Source organism: Scylla paramamosain, unplaced genomic scaffold (genome assembly GCF_035594125.1).
Source record: "Scylla paramamosain isolate STU-SP2022 unplaced genomic scaffold, ASM3559412v1 Contig52, whole genome shotgun sequence".
NCBI lineage: Eukaryota > Metazoa > Arthropoda > Malacostraca > Decapoda > Portunidae > Scylla > Scylla paramamosain.
In genome coordinates this window covers 390,264-412,367 of record NW_026973717.1, presented here as the reverse complement: position 1 = coordinate 412,367, position 22,104 = coordinate 390,264, and the positions used below count along the sequence as shown (strand labels likewise).

Genomic DNA, 22,104 nt, shown 5'->3' with positions numbered 1-22,104 from the left:
GGATGTTACATATTCTCAGAAATGAAAGATCAAGTCATTTTAAGTTGGAAATATTCTGTAGTTGAATGCTGTTAATGCTATAGTTTAGAAATTATAGGGCATTTGAATATGGATGTGCATCAGTAGCAAGTAGCTGCACGCAGGCCATCCCACAATGTCCAGCTGGTCACTGTTGCCATATGGCATGTGATGTTTTTTTAGCTATTATTTACTACAATGATACATTGCGTTCTTGAATTCAGTTATATCTTTATTTATGAAAACGTTGATGTGTAATGAAATAGCATCCTTATGGTGCCAATGTCCACCTTTGCTGCCCTCTCCCCACTCCTTCTCACCAACTCTTAGTGCATACATAATAAAATGCCCTGTAATTTCTAAACCATGGTATTAAGAGCATTTGACCAAAGAATATGTCCCACTTAAAATGACTTGATCTTTCAAGTCATATATGACTTTCCTTCTGGAACACCTTGTTTACATACAGTGGAACCTCGTTTCTTGAACTTAATTTGTTCCTGAATGCCATTTAAAATCTAAAATATTCAGAAACCAAACTACTTTCCTCATAGGAGTCAGTGTATAATGGATTAATCAGTTCCTAGATGACACTAATCTCCTCATGACAGATAAAACATTAGATTAGTTATATACAAAAGTGAATAGTGAATTAGAAAAGATATCAAGTTGGGTCTTGGCAGATGATTTATCTGTTAACATTAAAAAGACTAGTTATTTACTATTACAAAGTCGTTTGTTTTTTTTATAATTTTGGTTCAGTATCTTTAAGAGGGTGTGAACTACAACAAATTACTAGTACTAAATTACTAGGTGTTATTATTGATAAAAATTTAATTTGGAAGGATCATATACAGTCTGTTTGCACAAATTTATCAAAAACATGTGGAATTATATATAGGTTAGACGCAACCTTACTATCAAGGTATTACAGAATATTTATTATCCCCTTTGTTATCCCTATATTGCCTATTGTGTTGCTATATTTGGATGTTCTTGGCCTATATTTATAAGAAATGTTTTTGTATCTCAAAAGAAACTGATCAGAACAGTTTGCTTTAAAGAAAATACGATCCCACTGATGTGCTGTTTAACAAATTATGGATGTTAAAATTTGATTTAGTCAAGAAGTATTTTATGCTACTTAGTATTTTTATTGATTTAAATAACAGCGACCACAATACAAGAATATTTAAGGTTTTTCATCATGGTCAAGGCACAAGGAGAAATAATATTGATTTGATTTTACCTCAGTCATGTACAATACTATATAAATTCTCCATACATCGTGTAGGGCCACAATGCTGGAATGGATTTCCATGTGATGTGAAAACAATTAAATAATTTCAATACATTTAAAGTTAAATAAAAAAAAAAATATTTGTATGATTTACAGAGGCAAAATTTGAGACAAATTTATGCATGTTTTACTGTTAGGATACGATTTTCTTATGAATAATTAGATATCCTAGGTATGTTCACATATCAATAAGGAATATTTAGGGTATGATTAAAATGTATTGCTGCACTCGCCATACTGCAATAAGGTATGTTTATCTTCTGTCCTCTAGGGAGCAAATGCTCAACTGACTAATGCCACAAATGTTCATTGCACATATGTATTGTAAAACCTATTTATGGCAATAAATTCAAACAGTTAATCAATCAATCTGTGCAGACTGTCTTAGTGGCTTTCGACAGATGCTCCCACAGCCAAGATGGCCATTTCACAACATCTCTAGCTCAGAAATTATTTATCCAGAATGGATGCAATGAATGAACTTATTGACATGGAACTTATTAGAAGATACTGTTTAGACCACAAAGGTATTCCCTTTATCACTGATTTAGTGAGGGAAGTCTTACAGAGTGACACAGAAAAGAGTAACCCACTTACTGCCAAACTGAAGGTGATCATAACATTTAAACATTTCCCACTGTATAGAGAGAGAGAGAGAGAGAGAGAGAGAGAGCATACACACACAGTAGTGGCAGCATTCCTTCATTCTTTGTTACATTTTGGAAAAAAAAAAACAATCAATCCCATCTTCAAGCTATCAATCAAAAACAGGTAAAAACCATATAAACACTAAAAGCACTTCTCTTGAAGTGGATACACACATTGTGTAGTGTAGTGGTTAGCACACGTGGCTCTCAGCTGAGAAGGTCTAGGTTCAAGTCCTGGGTGCGGCGAGGCAATCTGTTAATCTGTAACCCCTGTTCACCTAGTAGCACCTTACCTCCTGTACACCAATATATGGATACACACATTGTGTAGTGTAGTGGTTAGCACACTTGGCTCACAGCTGAGAAGGTCTAGGTTCAAGTCCTGGGTGCGGCGAGGCAATCTGTTAATCTGTAACCCCTGTTCACCTAGTAGCAAGTAGTATGGGATGTAACCCAAGGGGTTGTGACCTCACTGTCCCAGTGTGTGATGTATGAGTGGTCTCAGTTCTACCCAATGATTGGTTAGTACGAACTCTGAGCTCTTTCTGTAGGGGAATGGCTGGCTGGGTTATCAGCAGAGGACTGTAGCTTCCTCCCTCTCTTCAAGATAAGTGTGTTTTTAGTGGTTTAATAATTTTTACCTGGTTTTAGTTGATAGCCTGAAGATGAGATTGTGTTTATCAAAATGTAACAAAGAATAAAAGAATGCTGTCACTACTGTGTGTCTATTTACATGTCTATGCTGTCCTCTGTGACATAAAATTCCATATGGACAAGCCCTTCTCACAAGCATATATATATATGTATATATATATATATATATATATATATATATATATATATATATATATATATATATATATATATATATATATATATATTATATGTATAAGCTAAAAATAAGCAATATTTGTATGAATGCTGTATTACCCTGAACATAAACAAAACAGCTGGCTGTAAGTGATAAATTAAAATTAGTGCCAAGGAATCTAACTCTGAAAATGGGCACACCCAGGTTGGAACTGTTAAATTATTAGTAATGTAATTATTAACAAACTGCACATCATTAAATCCTGTCTATCTTTGGTTTATCTATTTTACAGGAATAGACAGTAGACTACCTTACCCAATTATGTATTGATTACATGTGCCTCACCCATTCTCACCTGATGTTCTCTCCAACCCTCTGTCCATCCTGCAATGTTCCTGTCTCTCCAGTGCACATTGTCCTGTTCTGTCTCTGCTTCACACACTTGCCATGCTGCATTTCTCCATCTTTCTTCTCTTCCTCTATCTTTCTGATGTCCTTCCTGAATGACCTTTCTTCCCCCATCCTATCCCAATCTCATTTTTCCTACATATGCATGTCCTCCATCTAATCTAACCATTTTCCCAACTCTCTCTCTCTCTCTCTCTCTCTCTCTCTCTCTCTCTCTCTCTCTCTCTCTCTCTCTCTCTCTCTCTCTCTCTCTCTCTCTCTCTCTCTCTCTCCCATGTGTTTTTCCCAGTTTTACCTTGTAACCTATGTAGTTTGTAGTCTTTCTGTTGCATTTCAAGTGACATGAGAGATATGATAAAGATATTGTAGGCAAAATCTTCAGTGTTAGTAACTTAAAGTAATGTGCTCAAGTTTGATAAAGATAGATTTGAAAAGAAATAAGATTTTTTTTTTTTTTAATAAAGTGGTAAATGACTGGCATAAATTTAATAGTAATAAGATTATTATGTTTGAGTCTGTTGGGAGCTTTAAAAGATATTAGATAACCTTATGACTAAGGGTTATAGGTAGATACAGGTAGGTTATAGGTGGATATAGGTAGATATTAGATAACCTTATGACTAAGGGTTATAGGTGGATATAGTTAGGTTATAGGTGGAAATAGGTAGGAACTCCCACACTTCTGGATTTTTGCACCTTCTCTTATTCTCTGAATTTTTTTTATGATCTTGCATTATGTTCGCAGCTTCCTCAAAGAAAAGCAGATATTTGAAATAGTCTATAAGAGATAATATGAACAAGGGATTCACATAATAGAAGGAAAACCTTAACTAATAAATACAGAAACAGAACTATATAAATGTAGCATAGGTCTTGTACACTACAACAGTGAGATAAACACATGCATACAAATCCTCTAACACATGTGAATATTGAAGAAAATCATAAGTTTTTGACAAACATGGACATTACATGAATTGAAAAATTCTAGGAGAGAATTGATAGTCGCATAAGGAAGGACTGAATTATGCTGCCATGGTCTAGTCACCTACATGACTACATGATGAATTTTTCATGGAAAAAAATAAAGAGAATGTGTCTATAGCCAGTCTCTTATCATGTTTTAAGCAGATGGGATACAAAGGAAGATTAGATCAGTTCAAATAGTGATAAGTAGAGGAAGTAAAGAAAGCTATATAACAAATAATTAGATGAAATCTTTTAATAGGAAATAATGGAATATCAAAGGCATATGGATACTGTATGGCTTTTAAAAACTAGTTATTTATTTCCTGTTGAGAGGTTTACTTTATCAGGTAGGTTTGATATTTAAAAGGAATTGAAGATGATATTAGTTCCAGGTACGATGAATTTTTTCTTTAAGCAAGCTAAATGAAAGTAGATGACATAAATTTATCTAATGTCCTATTCACTGCAGTTATATAAATACAAGCTCCTTTAGCATATAGGACAAAACTGCAAGCATTTTGCTTCAGTAGTACTATACACACGTAAAGAGGTCACAACTTTTAAAATTTGATCTATGTTAATTCTATGCTATGTATCAAAGAAAATAAAGTAAAATTATCTGTATCTAGCCAGGAACTTCAGCCCAAGATTGCATTTGTGAGACAAGTATGCTAATTGCAAGACTGCTAGGCTTTTGTTTTTATATAAACAGGTACTTGCAAATGGAATATACAATCCTAGTTTGAATTAGATTTTCATCAGATCTACAAATATGACACTTCATTCAAACTTCACAATTGCCATAACCAAATATCTTTTCCTTAATTTTCATTTTATATAATCTGTAAGCAATTGAGGACCAAAAATTAATTGACTCATGACTTCTGAATGGAACTTGTTCTCATTATGTAACTGACAATTTTGTTTCCTGTAACAATGCAAACTACTTTGCCATATTTGCAAGTTACCATTCTCAGAATATTTTTTCTTAATTTTGTATATTTAATATTTTGTCTTGAAAGTCATGGCATATAATATTTTTAAGTCTATATAGATGTGGATCACAAGTTTTACTGCTAAAATAAGATTTTTTGGCTTACTCATTGTAATCAAGACATGATATTTTGTTTTATATATAATTTATGTACTAGAGAATGGTAATATATGTCATACAAATAGATGATTTTTGAAGGCAAGTATTATCACATTATTAATATCATGACAGTCAAACTTTGATCTGTGATGTATAGGTTTATCACGGAAGTACTGTGATATTTAATGAACTTGCGTCATTCAGTTAAACTCCAGAGGTGCATAGATTTAGTGAGCATTGTAAATGCATCTCCTCAATAGATATTTAGATGGATAGGTAAATAAATTTCCATCATTTATAGATAATTAGATAGGTGATTAATTAATAGATATGTAGGTAATTGTTTATTAATACAAAATTAAATTAGTTCAGGTGTGCATGCAGCATCATTAATAATTTTAAAACTTATATTGCAAACTTACATGTTTGTACATGCAAGTACAAACATATATATCAAAATTTGTTGAAAATTTTAAAGGCAGGTCTCATAGATGTATAAGACTCTTTTGTGTGTTAGTGTTATTGAATGCATTGTATCATCAATGCTTAATTAACTTTTCTCTGGGCAGGTGCTGGTGATGGAGGTGCGGGAGATCAAACATCTACCACCAAACAGAATAGTTTACTGCACGATGGAGGTGGAGGGTGGAGAAAAGCTTCAGACTGACCAAGCAGAGGCATCAAAACCAATGTAAGAGATGTCATAAAATATATCTCCATAAAGAGCCATTATAAATCATTTTGCTAATTGTTCCTTTGATGTGTTAGGTAGAAAATAAAAACATGCTAGTAATTCATACTTACCTATATAATGTCATAATCTATTCTTTTATCTTGCAGAATTCAGAGAAGGGATATAGATGTTGGTAGTATCATTTGTCTATGAACTGAAATACTGTGCAGAATAAGTTAAAACATCTTGGTTAGCACTCCTTGGAAAGACAAAGGAGCAATTAATGAAGGAGATAAATCTCATATTGTATTATGATTTCATGTTCTTATCTTCATCATCAAATAAGATTGGTTGTAACTTAAACATTTGTCAAGATGATGTCGTAACATCTCAGGCCTCAGGTGCTACCAGTCACAGTTTAGGGGTAATGAATTCTTATCCTGGCTTCTTAAGTTGCCTTTTTTATACTAATATAGATATATTTTTTCTTTATATAATGTTGTCTTTTTTAAGTGGTTGGTAAAATGATGAACAAGTTTTTAAACATAGTCTTTTTAAGTTATTATATACAGTGGGTACAGTAAGTAATGACAGAAGTCATGTTTATTGTATATGTAGAAATGTGGCTTCATTTAGTACCCCAGTATTCATTCACTTGGAAATGAGAAAATTTAGTGACATTTGACAGGCTTGACATAGTATTTGGTGTGGTTGAGAGCCTGCAAGGAGTTCATTGTGCCTTGGGATTCAACATTGATTGTATTTTGTTCCTCAGCCAGATCATACCAGTTACTGTTTTCTCATTCTTTGTTACCACACTATTATATGTATATTTACATCTGAATCATAGAGGTATCATATAGAGAAATTCCATCTGTTTGCTCTAAGGGAAGAAAATATCCCAGTAAAGGAAATCAAAGCAGGTTGACCATCACATGGCTGTTCCAGCTGCCTTACAAGTTTTCTCTCATCTCTAAACTACAGCATGAGAAACAATTTGGAGGAAAGAAGAATTGAAGTTCATTGCTCTGCTAAGAGGAATAAGCATGAGCTCCCCTATACCATCAAGATAATGAATCTTTATTATTCTGTCTGGAGGATCATGGGAGTCTGTATTTCCCTCTTTGTAAAACTACTTTGGGTACACATTGGCATTTGAAGATACTGGAGAAGAAAATCTTGTAGTCATATCATATTTCTATTGCCTCTGTCTTCATGCACAGTGGCAGCCAGTATCACAAGGCCAAGGAAGTTACCAGACATATGCAGAACAATCATGGGAATGTTATCTGAAAGTATGGGGATTCACCATATCAAAACCTCATCAAAAAGTACTCAAATCGTTAAGATAAGGGTGCAGGATCATTAGGTGATCACCCCCACTAATGTTTGAGAAGTTCTTACCTTGGTGTTGTGTAAAGAAATGGATTTCACTTGCTTGTGGAAATTTTGTAAAAGTAAACCCAGGAGAAGGTAGGCTGTAATTTATGCTTAAAGGGGAGGTATCTTGCTACTAATGAAATTTTGAGGCAGTATATGAAAATTGGGGACATGCTTCATCACTTATTTTGTTCACTGTGAGTTTTGATCTGTCAAGGCAAGTATTAATGCTATAGCAGAGTAGCTGTGTAATGCCTCCATTGAACAATCTTTAGAAACACAGAAATTAATTTGAAAGTGGGATAAATCTTTAGCCATGAGAGCTTGTAGCTAGGGATTGATTCCCTGACCAGGAGAACAGAAGGACAGTGCCTCGTATTTTGAGTCCATAATGATTATCAGGCCCCCAAGATAATTTTATACTCCTGGTCACAACACAAATTGCTCCCTCTGTTTAGATCAATTCATGGTGTAAATTTGAAAATGTGCTCTGAAATTCATGCAGAAATCTGAAGGAACTGGATTATTGATGGCCTGATTTTTTAATGTCAACCTGTACCATAAAACATTAGACTTCACTTTGTATTTGACTGATCTTTAGATAAAGAATGAGGGGCAAACTTTGCCCAGATATACTTACAAAAACATGGTGTTATTTGATGGGAATCTTTACCTCTACTACCAGTGTAATGTCTCCTTTGGACTATTCACTGAAATAATGAGAAATTTATTTGTAGGTGAAAAAAAGTCTTTGGCTTTGAGAGCTTTTCCCAGGGATGGAACCCCTGATCAACCAGAAGGACAAAATATATTGCCTTATAAACATATGTACAAAATATATTGCCTTATAAACATATGTACACTGGCACCACAATAATCATTGGGTTCCAAGATAATTTTGGGGACCTTTATGCTCCCAAGAACTACAGCTATACCACATCTTATATTTGCATAGAAGTCTTAAAATTTTTAGTATGGTTTATTTATGTGTATACATTTTCCCTTTATTTTTTATTTTCTTTATTGTAATAAGGACGTTAAACAAAAGGGTGGTGCTGCTGATGTTTAATACTGTGCTCACTGTAAATCTTTTATTTTTTTCTTTTAATGCCTGTTTTGTGATGCTGCAAGTTTTGAAACGGTAAGAAATTTATCTAAAGAGTGGACACAACAGAACACTCATGGTACACAACTTGTGCCTTTTATTATTTATTTATTTATTTATTTATTATATACTTATTTTTTTATATAAGAGTGGCCAAGGGATTCAGAAAATTAAGAAAAAAGGCCACTGACATGCCAGTCCCTAAGGGAAATATTCAAAAGGATTATCTAAAATTGGAAGAGAAGTGTCTTGAAACATTGGTCTTGAAAGAATTCAAGTCATAGGAATGGGAAGATACAGAAACAGAATATGGGTGAGAGAAAACAGAAAGTCTTGTGCAACAAGGCCATGGGAGGAGGGGAGGTATGCAGTCAACAAAATCAAAAGAGCAGTCGACATGAAAATAGTGGTAGAAGGTAGCAAGATACATAACATTGTGGCAAAGAAAGAGAAAGGCTGAAGACAGTTAGTTAGAGGAGAGGAGTTGATAAGACATTCCATCCTGTTCAAAAAAGTACTATGAGTGGAACCCTCCCTTAAACATATGTGAAGTGTACACCATACTTGGGCAGGTAAGAGATAGCAGCCAGGAGAGTGAGAAAAATGGGCAGATCACTCAGAATACCTAACTTCATAGAAGTTGTTTTAGCAAGAGATGAGATGTGAAGTTTCCAATTTAGATTATTTGTAAATAACAGACTGAGGATGATCACTGTAGAAGAAGACTGTTGAGTGTCATTGAAGAAGAGGGTATACTTCTCTGGAAGCTTGTGTTGAGTTTGAGTTCATAGACATAGGAATTGAGTGTTTGAGGTACTTAACAACACCAAGTTTGTTCTGCCTTGATAAAAAAAATTAAGAAAGATCAAAGAAGCCATGGAAAAGTGCCAAGTGGTATCATCAGTGTAGGAGTGGACAAGACAGTAAGTTTGACTTAACATTAATGATTAATAGAAAGTGGCTGACAGGACAAAACCCTGAGGAACACCACCGTTAATAAGCTTATAAGAAGAGTAACTATCTACCACAGGGAATACTCAGCAACATTGCAGTCATATGGTGCCAAAGGGGAGCACTGAGTCCACAGAGCTGACAGATACAAAACCATCCAGTGACAGGTGAGTCATTAAAGAAGGTGGTACTGACCATGCTTCAAGCCTCACCACCTTAACAAGGTGACTTCACACAGTGGTGTCAGAAAGGAAACTTGAGATGAAGTTACAGAGAGAAGGATAGAAGCTGTAGGAGGGTAGTTTGGAGATTGTAGCTTTGTACCAGACTCTGTCAAATACTTTTGTTACATCTAAGGCAACCGCAAAAATTTCACCAAAATCCCTGAAAGTGGATGACTAAGACTTAGTAAGGAAAGCCAAAAGATCACCAGTAGAGTGGCCATGACAGAATCCATATTGGCAATCAGATATCAGGTTGTGAAGTGATAAATGTTTAAGAATCTTTCTGTTGTGAATAGATAAAAAAATTTAGAAAGGCAGCAAATTAAATCAATAAGGCAGTAGTTTGCAGGATTAGAGCGGTCACCCTTTTTAGGAAGAGGCTGAATGTATGCAAACTTCCAACAGAAAGGAAAGGTTGATGTTGAGAAACAGAGTTGCTTGTACCAGGTAAGGTACAAGCAAGCAGGCACAATTTGGAGAATGATAGGAGGGAACCTATCAGATCCATAAGCCTTCTGATAATTAAGGCCAACAAGAGCACAAAAAGCATCATTAGTAAAAGTTTTTAATGAGAGACATGAAATAGCTGAAGGATAGAGAGGGGGGAACAAGACCTGAATAATCTAGCATTGCATTTTCAGCAAGAGTTTTAGCAGAGTTCAGCTTTAGAGATAGACGAGATGGCAATGGTGTCATCAGCTTGAAGTAAGGGAGAAAAAGATGAAGAAGTAAAGATGTCAGAGATATTTTTGGCTAAATGCCAGAAGTCATGAGGGAAATTAGATGTAGAAAGGCTGAGATTTTCTAATGACGGAGTTTTGGCTAGTCGGAGAACAGGCTTGGCGTGATTTCAGTAAGAAATATGAATAGGGAATGATCATGAATGGAGATGAAAGAAAGATTTGTGTATATAAATGAGTTGACTGAGAGGTTCAAATGAAGGAAAGAGGTCCATTTAGTCTGGAAAGGAAAGAAGTGAAAGAGGAATGAGTGAGGCAGGACAACAGTTATAGATGGGAGTGTGCTGTGGCACTAGTATAGAATTTGTTTGCACAGTATGTCCTGGATATTTTTCCCATGTCCATCATTTGTGTGGACCAGGGTTGTGTGATCGGAGCTGAATATCAGAGGTAATGATGATAATGATGATGATGATTCTGCTGCTCATCACATAATCATTATCTATTTTGATCTGATCATCATCATCAATATAATCTCTTAACATCTTTATCAGCAGTGATTAAGGCTTATTACAGAGTTGCATTTAAACTAGCAAGGAATGAATATCTGAAGGTGAGAAGGAAAGAATGAAGGTAAAAAAGAGATTTCAGGAGAAAATAGTTAATGAGTGTAGGGAAGAACCTAAACTATTTTTATGCCTGTTTGGACAGAAACATTAAACTTAAAGAAAGATTAGTTTGATAGAAAATAATGACATACATATAGACTCAAGGAAATTAGTGAAATACTCCATTAAACCTGAGAATCTTTACAAATAAATAATACCAGGTGGCCTGGTATAAGTTTGGAAAAGGAATCTGGATGATTTCTGATTGCTTTTGAATTCTCACTAGTCTTGTGTAGACCTCCAGCCAATATCGGTTATGGTTGTTATATAACATCGATGGTATAAATGTTACAGCAATCTGTTTCATGTTGAGTTCATCTGACAAAATGAACTGCCAGGTTTTGCATGACAGCATCTTAATGTTGCAGATGTTACATATCAATTACCTACACTCTTCAAGAATAATTTTGCAATATTTTCAGCAGTATGGTGGTTAAAGTTTAACTGATTAAATCAGTGATAATCTGCATATGGCCCAAAGTATCATAACAAAATTTCTTTTTAAGAATTGTGTAAGTTTTTTTGCAACATTTGCTAAGTTTGAAGTAGTATTTGATACAAACTACCTGTTCCTTCACATCTGTCACTTAAGTGTAAATGCAGTGGTAGCTCGACTTATGAGTTTAATTTGTTCCCTGACAGAGCTTGTAATTCAATTTGCTCATATGTCAAATAAACTTTCGCCATTGAAATTAACTGAAATGTTATTAATCCATTCCAGGCCCCAAAAAACACTTTTTTTTTTTTTCTCATATAAAAACATGACAGTAAACTGTTGATATAACAAACCTCTTTACCAAATTTCTTGTGTAATAACCCCTATCAAACACTCATTTTATTTTATTAGACTGCAAATTACAGCATATTTCAAAATTATTGAATGCTTGCTTTATTTTATGAACATCTTAGTTCTTAAAATGCAGGAGGGTTGGCTGACACAGTCAACTGCATGTTTGAGAGATGAATTGTGGCTGTGTGACAGCCAGTGAGTGACCTTGACAATGGCCAATGATTCTCTCTCTCTCTCTCTCTCTCTCTCTCTCTCTCTCTCTCTCTCTCTCTCTCTCTCTCTCTCTCTCTCTCTCTCTCTCTCTCTCATGTGTTCATTGTATTGAGGGTTTACTATAAGAAAATGCATTTATAAATAACAAATATATGAAAACAATTGAAGTGAACGATGTGGTGCTCACTGCGCCAGCTAGCGGTGGCATAGCTGAGGTTCACTCATATATTGGATTTTGGATCACAACTCAAAGCAAATAATTGTTTAAGTGATAGCTCATATCTTGAAAAACTTGTAAGTTGAGGTACTACTACATTCCAAAGTGAAACTTTAACATTGAAAAAATAGCAAAAAAGTAGTTAAACACAGAAAAAAAAAACACATAGCACTATAGTTCATAGATTCTACACATAATGCCACAGGCATTTCTCCTTTGTGCAGTCAGTTCCTGTTTATTTTCCAGCTTTTGAGAGTACCTTGGTAGTACTTTATGAAATTGAGATCACACTGATAAAAGTGTACCACCAAACATAAAGTGTATATGACTCTGATTGTGGTATAATGACTACTGATAAGTCAGATGGAATTGATCTAAACTTGGTACAGCATCATTGCAGTTCTTTTTCCTTTTTTAATGTAAATTCTTGAGGTTTTATATTCATTACTGGAGTTAGACAGCACAGACAAAGAGCATAGGTATTCTTTTTTCTAGGAGTTAGATAACTAAACTTGTGCTTCATTGAACTAGTTTTGTTGTTGTGTAATAATGTAGAAGCTGCACTGCATTTACTGTGAAATAGTGTAAAATAAATTTGCTTGAAACATATTGTGAGAAATAAGATTAAGAATCCCATTGCAGCAAATAGAAGACAAAAAGTTGTTGATCATACTACAAGTAACAACTGGAATCCCAAGTATGTTTGCCAGGCACTAATTGAAATGATTTTTAAAAAGAACATTGTACTTTATGTATTAACTATGTAGGTAATGTAGAAGAGATATGTATCTTTAACCTTACTTTCACTCTTTTAAATTGTTTTTCTCAGGAGGTAAGACAAAAGTCTTTGTCAGATTGATAATTATTAATGGTGCAATAATTTATTGTAAGTATTCTGTAAGATATAAAAATACTTGAAACAATATTGGTAGTAATAATTTTGCAGGGGAACCATATATTGCATCCTAATTTTTCATCAAGTACTGAATGATCACTTACAGATTATATGTATGTATTTGATTTGCTACTTTCACGGTAAAATTTAGAACCTTAGTAAGGTATTATTCATTTTTATTTATTTATTTTTTCTTTTTTCATGACAATTATTTGGTTTGATAATTTATTTTGATGTTTGCTTCATGAAAAATTCATAAGAGAGGTAACCAAAAGAGTTTCTTCTTGCTCCATTCCTTATACTTTGTCCTTGCAATATTTTTAGTCTTTATTGTTTTCTTTTTCCTCTTATTTATTTACTATATATGACTGGTACCATTGAGATCCTTGGCTGGTATTTATAGGAAAAACTTAACATTTCTTAAATTTTGACTTAGAGTGTACTTAGCTGAGCCATTCTGGCTAAGACTTATTTGTACAATAGGTTGAGTCTTGTTGAGCCATGACTCAGTTAAGGAAAGGCAAAGTCCAAACAGATTTATGGAAAGCATGAAGACAAAACAGCAAATAACAAAAGTACCTTATTTCTACATGAATATACCATAAATAGATCATACAACAGTAAATAATGGTATATCTATAAATATCAGTATTTTCTACTTGGTTATGATTAATGTCAGTGAACTTTTGAGACAAGCTTAATGCATCTCCCAGTAATCAAAACAAATCCCAGTCTCACATGCTCCCTTACTCTGGCAAGACTAATTCACTCATATTCAAAATCCTTGCATCATGAACAGACCCATGAAAGTTAGTATTAATATCAAGGATCATATAATTTGCATCAAATACAATTTGAACATTGACACTGTGATAGTTCTTTCTGTTCACAAACTCATTTTCATACTCACAAGAGGTAACAATTTTTACATAAGTCCCATCTATTATCTCAACTATTCCTGGGAAATTTGCAATAGCCATGAATTTTGCTTGCTTTAAATTTCTGCTGGGTCTGTTGGAAAATTCCATGAATTGGGTAACGATGTTTAGAGTAGCTAAAGCATTCAGAGTTTGGCATTTAACCCTGGTAATTGTAGACTCTGACAGTTCAAAGTAATCACCATTGCACAACTGCATTTTTCGAGTTCCCAAATATCTGAGAGAGGCCATTTCTGGGGTGACTGCTAGCATGGTTGCAATCAGTACGACTTTGTAGTTCCCTCTCAGTAAATCCATCACAAAAACTATTCCTTCATGATTCAGTCTGCATCTCTTGATAAGGTCAGCATCATCATACTTTTGAGAACATTCTTTCATTCACAAAAGGTCCTTGGATGTTGTCTTCATATTTGTTGACATTCAGCCATCAGGGTTGGGTACAAGTGCATGTACTTTTACTTGGACTTGGACTTGGACTTAAGTAAAGATAATCATGTATTTGTACTTGGAGTTTAAAAATTCAATGTTACTTTTACTTGTACTTAGATACAAAGTACTTGGAAATACCAAGTACATTCAGTACAAACAAGTATATTGCACTGAATCAAAAGTTATATACTGTATATAGATTCCAGTGAACTTTGTGATGATAATATTGGTTAAATATGTACATTGAGTACTATGATATTGTAGTGTAATATATGATAAAGGAACATAATTAAATAGTATTTTCTCAATGGGTAACATGCTACAGTAGACAGGGCCAGTACAGCACCACATTACTCAACAAGTGTGAATATGTTTATTACTGTCATCCTAAAATAGAATAAAGGTAGAATTTCCATTTACTTTTCAATAGTGAATCCCACTTTTAACAGTGTACTCATTAATGTGTATGTATGAACACTACTACCTTTCGTGCTTTACGAATCTGTGACTGGAATTATTGTGGTCTTGGACTCAAGTATGTAGTAAAGTGACTGTACTTGTACTTGAAAAATATCCAGGTACTTGGACTTGGACTTAAGTACAATTGCTTGTACATGGACCCAATTCTGTCAGCCATATTAGTTGTTGTTGTCTGAGCACTGTCTTAGCCAGCTTGAGCTACCTCTGGTGGTGGCTTAAATCTTGTCATCTGCTAAGGCAGGGCAAAGTCGCACTCAGCAGATCTGGCGGGTTTGAGACATTTTATAACAGATGCTTAGTAATGGCTTAGCATTTCTTTGAGATAAGACCATGCTTAGCAGCTCTTGTCTCACTCTGGTATCCTAAAACTTATCCATTTTTGTTTTCTTCTTCATGTGTGCATTAACATCATACAAAAATGCTTTTATTCTTTGTAACTGTAATGCTCCCTTTGTGAATGCTCAATAGAAACTGAAAAATTTATCAAAAGGCAGGATAAATCTTTGGTTCTTAGCCGAGAACTGTACCTGTTACCAGGACAAATTATTGCACTTTGGACATCAGGATAATGATGATCATCAGATCCCAAGATCATTTGGAGACCTTTGTACTCCCAGTCACTACATAACAACTTTCTTTCCATTTTCTGTTTGTATTCATTATATCCCACATTTCCTCATTAGTCAATTGTGTTATTTACTTTCTGATGGGTATCCAGTCTCCTTGACAAGAATGTTAGTACTAAAGCTCATTTTGCTATTCAGTTTGCTGCTGAGATGATAGAAAGCTTGGCTTAGGAAGTTTGATGTGAGTGTTTCACTAGAACACTAGTTGGCCTGATCACAGTTCATTATCATAGAATAATAAAAAAAAAAAATCTTCATGACAACTAATGATCTTATGAATGCATGAGTGTCTTGCAAGGGCAGTTAACCTGATCCTAGTTGATTATGATTAACAAAAATACAGACTTAAGGCTTCAGATTCGACATTTTCAGCTTGAATTTTCTATCTTTGAAATAACGCTAAAGATCACCTGTACAACAACTAACAATGATATAAATGTTCAAGTGCTATATTTGTTATATTTATTTGCTATATATTTAATATATTTATATATATTTGCTATAATGCTTTCTCTTACCCAATCAAATCTGATCATCATAAACCAACTAATTTGATGGTGTAAGGCTTCAAATGCAAAACTATAGTTTTCTAGTTTGAAAACCACTTAAAACATCACATGCCATATTTGACTAAAGTATCAAAACAAATATAATGATGTAAGACTAGAGTTTTTGGGCTTGAAAATTACCAGCAACATTATCTTCAGCATCGTAACAAGCTTACTAATGTATGAATTACAGTAATGTAATTTCTTGACCCTCACATCACACATATTTGTTTGTACTTAGAGAGGAAGGAATAGGCAAAACCAGTTGAGGTATTATCCCTATAAATCTGTATTTATATAGCTTTAATGATTCATATTTAGCTAAGTTTTGGTTTATGATGTAAAATGCTGATCTTATCCTTCCAAGGCAAACAAAAGTACTGTACTGTATTGTGTTTTATAACCCTACATTGTCATATCTGCCACATTCTTTTACTTGAATGGGCCTCTGTTTCATCATGATGCCTTTCCATTTGTGCTCTTTTGTTCTCATGTCTTTCGGTCTCAGTGTTTATTTGCTTGATCAATGTTAGTACTATAGTTTTATTGAAGATATCCTAAATGCACCCCCAGATTTTCATCTTAAAATTCTCCATGTGACACAAATCTTTAGTAACTTTTTTTTTTCAGGTTTTATTCCTTCATCACCAGTCTCTCTCTCTCTCTCTCTCTCTCTCTCTCTCTCTCTCTCTCTCTCTCTCTCTCTCTCTCTCTCTCTCTCTCTCTCTCTCTCTCTCTCTCTCTCTCTCTCTCTCTCTCTCTCTCTCTCTCTGGTTTCTGATTGTTGTTAATTTATTTTTTTCACATATGCTAATTTTTATCTCATCATAATGATCTGAATTTTCATTGTGGTTATAATTACCTTGGCATCTGGCATGCCTTTTTTGGTGTTCTGATGAAATCTCCATAATCTATCATCTTTGTCCCATGTCTACTCTCTTATCCAGGTATATCTGTGGATCATCTTTTGTTTGGATCCAACTCTTTAATAATGTGAACTTCCCTCTTTTAGCACATATGGTTGCTGCTCTATCCCTTTTCTTATTCTTCTAGTGGTATACCCCATTCTCCAATCAATGCACCTCATCTAGATTTTCAGTACATAGTTTACCATTCATGTTTGATTATTTGATAACTAAGAATTATTTAAGCAAAGATTAGTCATTAATGTTCTGTCTTTTTGCAGGTGGGACACACAAGGGGATTTCACAACAACACATCCACTACCTGGTGTCAAAGTAAAGTTGTATACAGAATCAGCATCTATGCTTTCCGTAGATGATAAGGAACTAGGCAAGGTTGTTCTACATCCCACAGCCATGTCATCCAAGGTCAGTTAAGAAGTTTTATTGAAAATTTCTCTTTATAAATATTCATACTTAGCCATAACTTTATTTGGCCTTCATACAAGTGAGTTATGTTCTTTAAAAACATTACTAAAATTTGACATTTTTTCTTTGAATCCACATTTCATTGCTTTTAGATAAATATTTTGAAATTTTCATTCATAAATATGAACTTTGCAATTTTACATTAGGACAAAGGATAAAATAATTTTATTCATAGCTTTGAAAACTTATAAATTGTATGTTCATAGATCAGTGTTTGTTTGTACTTTTCTAGTTTCCTAAACTAAAAGCTCGGGTGCTACATATTGCACCCATTGCATTAATGTCCTGATCCAAATAATTTATATGATTAACATATTTTGGTAACACTGATTATCTGAAATCAAAATAATTCTCCAATCATTGGTATCTTCAAAAAGAAAAAGAAAAAAAAAATCGCTGGATTATAACAGTATGCATGAATGTTTTAGGGCATACAGTGTGATCTACACCACATGACTGGGGCCATTCCTTTATGGATTCTTTGCTTGAAACCCAACTTAAACATATATCTCATTTCAGTTAGTTCTTAATGATGGATAGATTCTAATCACATCCTTTGAGAAGTCCTGTTTGTCTCCACAAATTAAAATCAAGATTGTAAGTTAAGCTGACACCTAAATATGTGTCTAATGCTATTGTAGTCAGTACTGTTTAACAATGTAGTTAAGAAATCTCAATTTGGCACCATCTACATGGTCATTTATGATTTAACAAAGAACACTACAGTACATAATACCATAGGACTCTTTGAAGCTTCCTGTTAACTGAGATTACAAAAATAATTTTGTCATATCATTTTCAAATTTCACTGATTTGCAACCAGGCTGGCACTGTTGCCATCCACCACTCTGACCATGAAACATGTTTTATCATTATCTGATTCCAGTGCAATAGATGAACACAGTGAAAGTAGGTTTTTTGAACAGGTTACTGGTTCCAACTTAACATCAGGTAAATGTATGTACATGTGATAAAAACAGGTTCAGGAGTTTTGACACTTGCATCTGCTTTCAATCTGTTCTCCTGTTTCTCAGACAATTGTTATTGCTGATCCACTTCAGAAGTGTAATTTCTAATCATGAAATTCTTTGAAAGACCATCAGAATGTGATAAAAGGCACAGACACCATGCCAACAGAAATATAATGGATAAATTAGAGGCTGAATTATTCATGACACAATAATCGACATTCAAAGGCTGCATGCAAGAACTTATATAACAGTTTGTAATAAAGATCAAATTTTACCTCCTAGAAATACCAACAATTATTCAGCTTCTTTTTCAAATTCCACAGCTGTCTTTCTTGTCTTACACTCAGTAACCTTTAAAACTGAGAAGAATAGTTCCCTATAGTTCTCAAGATAATTTTAGTTAGATTTTGATTTATGATATCAGGAACTGTATAAAAGTATAGGCACAAAACATTGTAACATAGTGGCATTTTATTTACATTAAAGAGTATGAACATGAATATAAGGATGTCATTATCATTGCAGGTACCTGAATGGTACAAGATGCAAGTTCCAAAAAATTCACCTGAAAATAATCTTAGAATTAAGATTGCTGTCAGAATGGATAAACCACAAAACTTAAAACATTGTGGGTAAGTGTTTACATTATCATCATTATTGTATGGCTATTGAATCTTGTATGTATTTTTATTGATATATTATTAAATACTTGTATTGCAAGCTGCATAATGAGTGTCATGAAATTCATCCATTTTTTCTATACACAAGGTTAAATTTTATTAAAATCTCACTCGACAGCCATCTGTATGCTCTAGGGAAGAGTTGCTGGAAAAAGTGGAAGAAACGGTATTTTTGTTTAGTACAAGTGTCCCAGTACACATTTGCCATGTGTAGCTACAGAGAGAAGAAAAGCGAACCCACCGAGATGATGCAGCTGGATGGGTATACAGTGGACTACATTGAGGCAGTGTCAGGTAATGTTACATTCTGTTGGATGATATTCATATATATTGGCTGCAAAATTCTTTGATCTCTAGATATAAACATCATCAAGAAGATAAATAGTATTATTTATTGAAATTTATTAAGACATTAGTTAAGCATCAAACAACACAAATATTTTTTTTCCAATAAGTAATTTTTGTTGCTAAAAAAATCTAGCATTTATTTTTTGCTCATTGCAATGCATGTTGTTTCATTAGTGCTGCACTTAATTGAATCATAGCCAAGATTCTTGTATGAAAGAAAATCCTTTGGAATATGTTCCTTTCACACCTCTTGGTGCTGAGAGACATTTTTCTTTTAACTTGTCTTGAGAGGAAGGTAGTCTTTTACATGACTTATACAGTATGACTAATTGCTGCTTTTATGATATATAAAATGTATAAACCTATAAGACACACCTTCATTTATGAATATGTAAAAGCAAACTCTTTCTATGTTCATTAATCACCACTGCTATAATATGACAGAAAATTAAGTGCATGGTGCAGATGCATTAAGCAGAATCATCTGATCATAATTTTTGGATGTGATCTCAACTGATAACATTATTAAGTAGTGGCAGCAATCTGGACTTCCAGGCATTAGTTCATGAAGCAGCATCTGCATGCTACAAATGGCAAGACCAACCCAAAGCAGACACTTCCAAAACAAAACATTCTGTTATGAATGATAAAGTTTTAGTATGGTACAATGGAGGAAAATTCCCATTCATACTGATGGTGTGGAGTATGGAGGTTAAACTGGAAAAGACAATCATTTTACAGTTCCAGAGATGGCATATTGATTATCATCTGATTGTTGGGATCCTCAATGTTAGTGCACATTTTAATTCAAACAGCCTTTTTACAGAAATGGCAACCAGGCTGACCTCAGTAATACTTCTCTCTCATTCACAAAAAGTCTTTTATTTAATTTCATCCATGATGTGACACATATGGAGAAAGTTGATGCAAAAAGAGTAAGGCAGGCTTTACAACAAGCTTCAGTTGTACATTGTAATGGTGATCTCTAATAAAAGTTAGTACATATTCAAGCTAATTCAGTTTAATAGATGGAACCAATCCATCCAAAAAGAGATTTGTGAGGATAAAGCTCATCAATAAACTGAAGACAGGAAGATTTTTTGTAATGGGCATGACAAGTAAAAATTTGGAATGAACATTTTTTTCCCTCATTCAAATTGCATACAGTCAGCTGATTTAGCACAGAGAGCATTGGAAATCTCAGAACCAGGCTCAGTTCATGTGATATGAACCATACATTGTTCCTTTCTGCTCCATACTCCTGACCAAGACAGACATATCACCACTCTTCTGGTATGCCCCACTAGAGGTTGAAGTTCCAGCTAAAGCCAGTTTGCCATATGGATTTTTTTTTGTGTGTGTGTGTGTGTGTGTGTGTGTGTGTAATATTGTGGCAGGTCTTTAGGGGTAGGGTTTAGTGCCAAAAGTTGATCTCTTACAATTAGAATATTTTGAGTGGAGTCCAGAAGCTGTTATAGTCCAGCTTTGAGTGAGTGCATGACTGTGCTATTTGTTGTGTTGTCTGTCTGGAGTTTGGCTTCATCATAGTAGGGTTATTCCAGTTTTGTTATGTGAAGTTTTGTGGTGTCTGCAGTTTGAGTGTGGTGGTGTGGCCATGTGGCCATAATGTACTCCCTTTTCTTTCACAGCTTCAAATAACAAGTGATATATATATATATATATATATATATATATATATATATATATATATATATATATATATATATATATATATATATATATATATATATATATATATATATATATATATATATATATATATATATATATATATATATATATATATATATACATATATATACAGTAAAACCCCTCACATCCGGCATTCGAGTATCCGGCAGCTTCAAGTATCCGGCACATTTTTCCCCGAGCCCTAAAATCAATAAAAAGTCAATGTGTACTCATAAAATCAATTAAAATTCCCGCGTGAGGCATACTTTGTCCCCTCACCACCAGGGCGCACTGCTTCCCGCCACCCACGGCCCACTGCACTGTGTTTACTCAGTGACTCAGTCCCGCGTGTGCACTGTTTATTGCCTGACACCTTCATCATGTCTAAAGTTATAGAAAAGAGGAAGTGTGTTGTGCTTACACTTAAGCAACTGATCAGATCAGCTGATCTTTGTTATGGTAAGATGCATAAGTGTAGGGTGGTGATTGTGGACATAATTTCACTTCTATTCAAGTATCCGGCAATATTCAAGTATCTGGCATGTCAGCAGTCCCGTTGATGCCGGATAAGAGGGATTTTACTGTATATATATATATATATATATATATATATATATATATATATATATATATATATATATATATATATATATATATATATATATATATATATATATATATATATATATATATATATATATATATATATATATATATATATATATATATATATATACTCGTATATATATATATATAGAAACCATTGTCGCATGCTTGCTCCTCCTTCCTTCTGGTCCTCACACATTAATTGTTATTTGTGATATGATACTGTGTCAAGTCATGTATCTGCAGACTCTCTTGCCATCTCATGCTGAAAATTTTGACCATTTCTTCACCTCTCACATTATATTTATTTATTTATTACTATTATTATTATTTATTTATTATTATTTTTTTTT

General features: G+C 33.8%; 1 protein-coding gene across 1 annotated transcript in view; it reads left to right on the top strand.

Annotated features, from left to right (window-relative positions):
* LOC135098251 (calcium-dependent secretion activator-like) overlaps positions 1 to 22,104 on the top strand; it is a 204,616-nt gene that overhangs the window by 131,715 nt on the left and 50,797 nt on the right. Inside the window, exons 9-12 of the mRNA XM_064000517.1 lie at positions 5,816 to 5,937; positions 17,250 to 17,394; positions 18,951 to 19,057; positions 19,224 to 19,399. Of these exons, the coding sequence (XP_063856587.1) occupies positions 5,816 to 5,937; positions 17,250 to 17,394; positions 18,951 to 19,057; positions 19,224 to 19,399 (550 nt within the window). The remainder of the gene's footprint in view (positions 1 to 5,815; positions 5,938 to 17,249; positions 17,395 to 18,950; positions 19,058 to 19,223; positions 19,400 to 22,104) is intronic.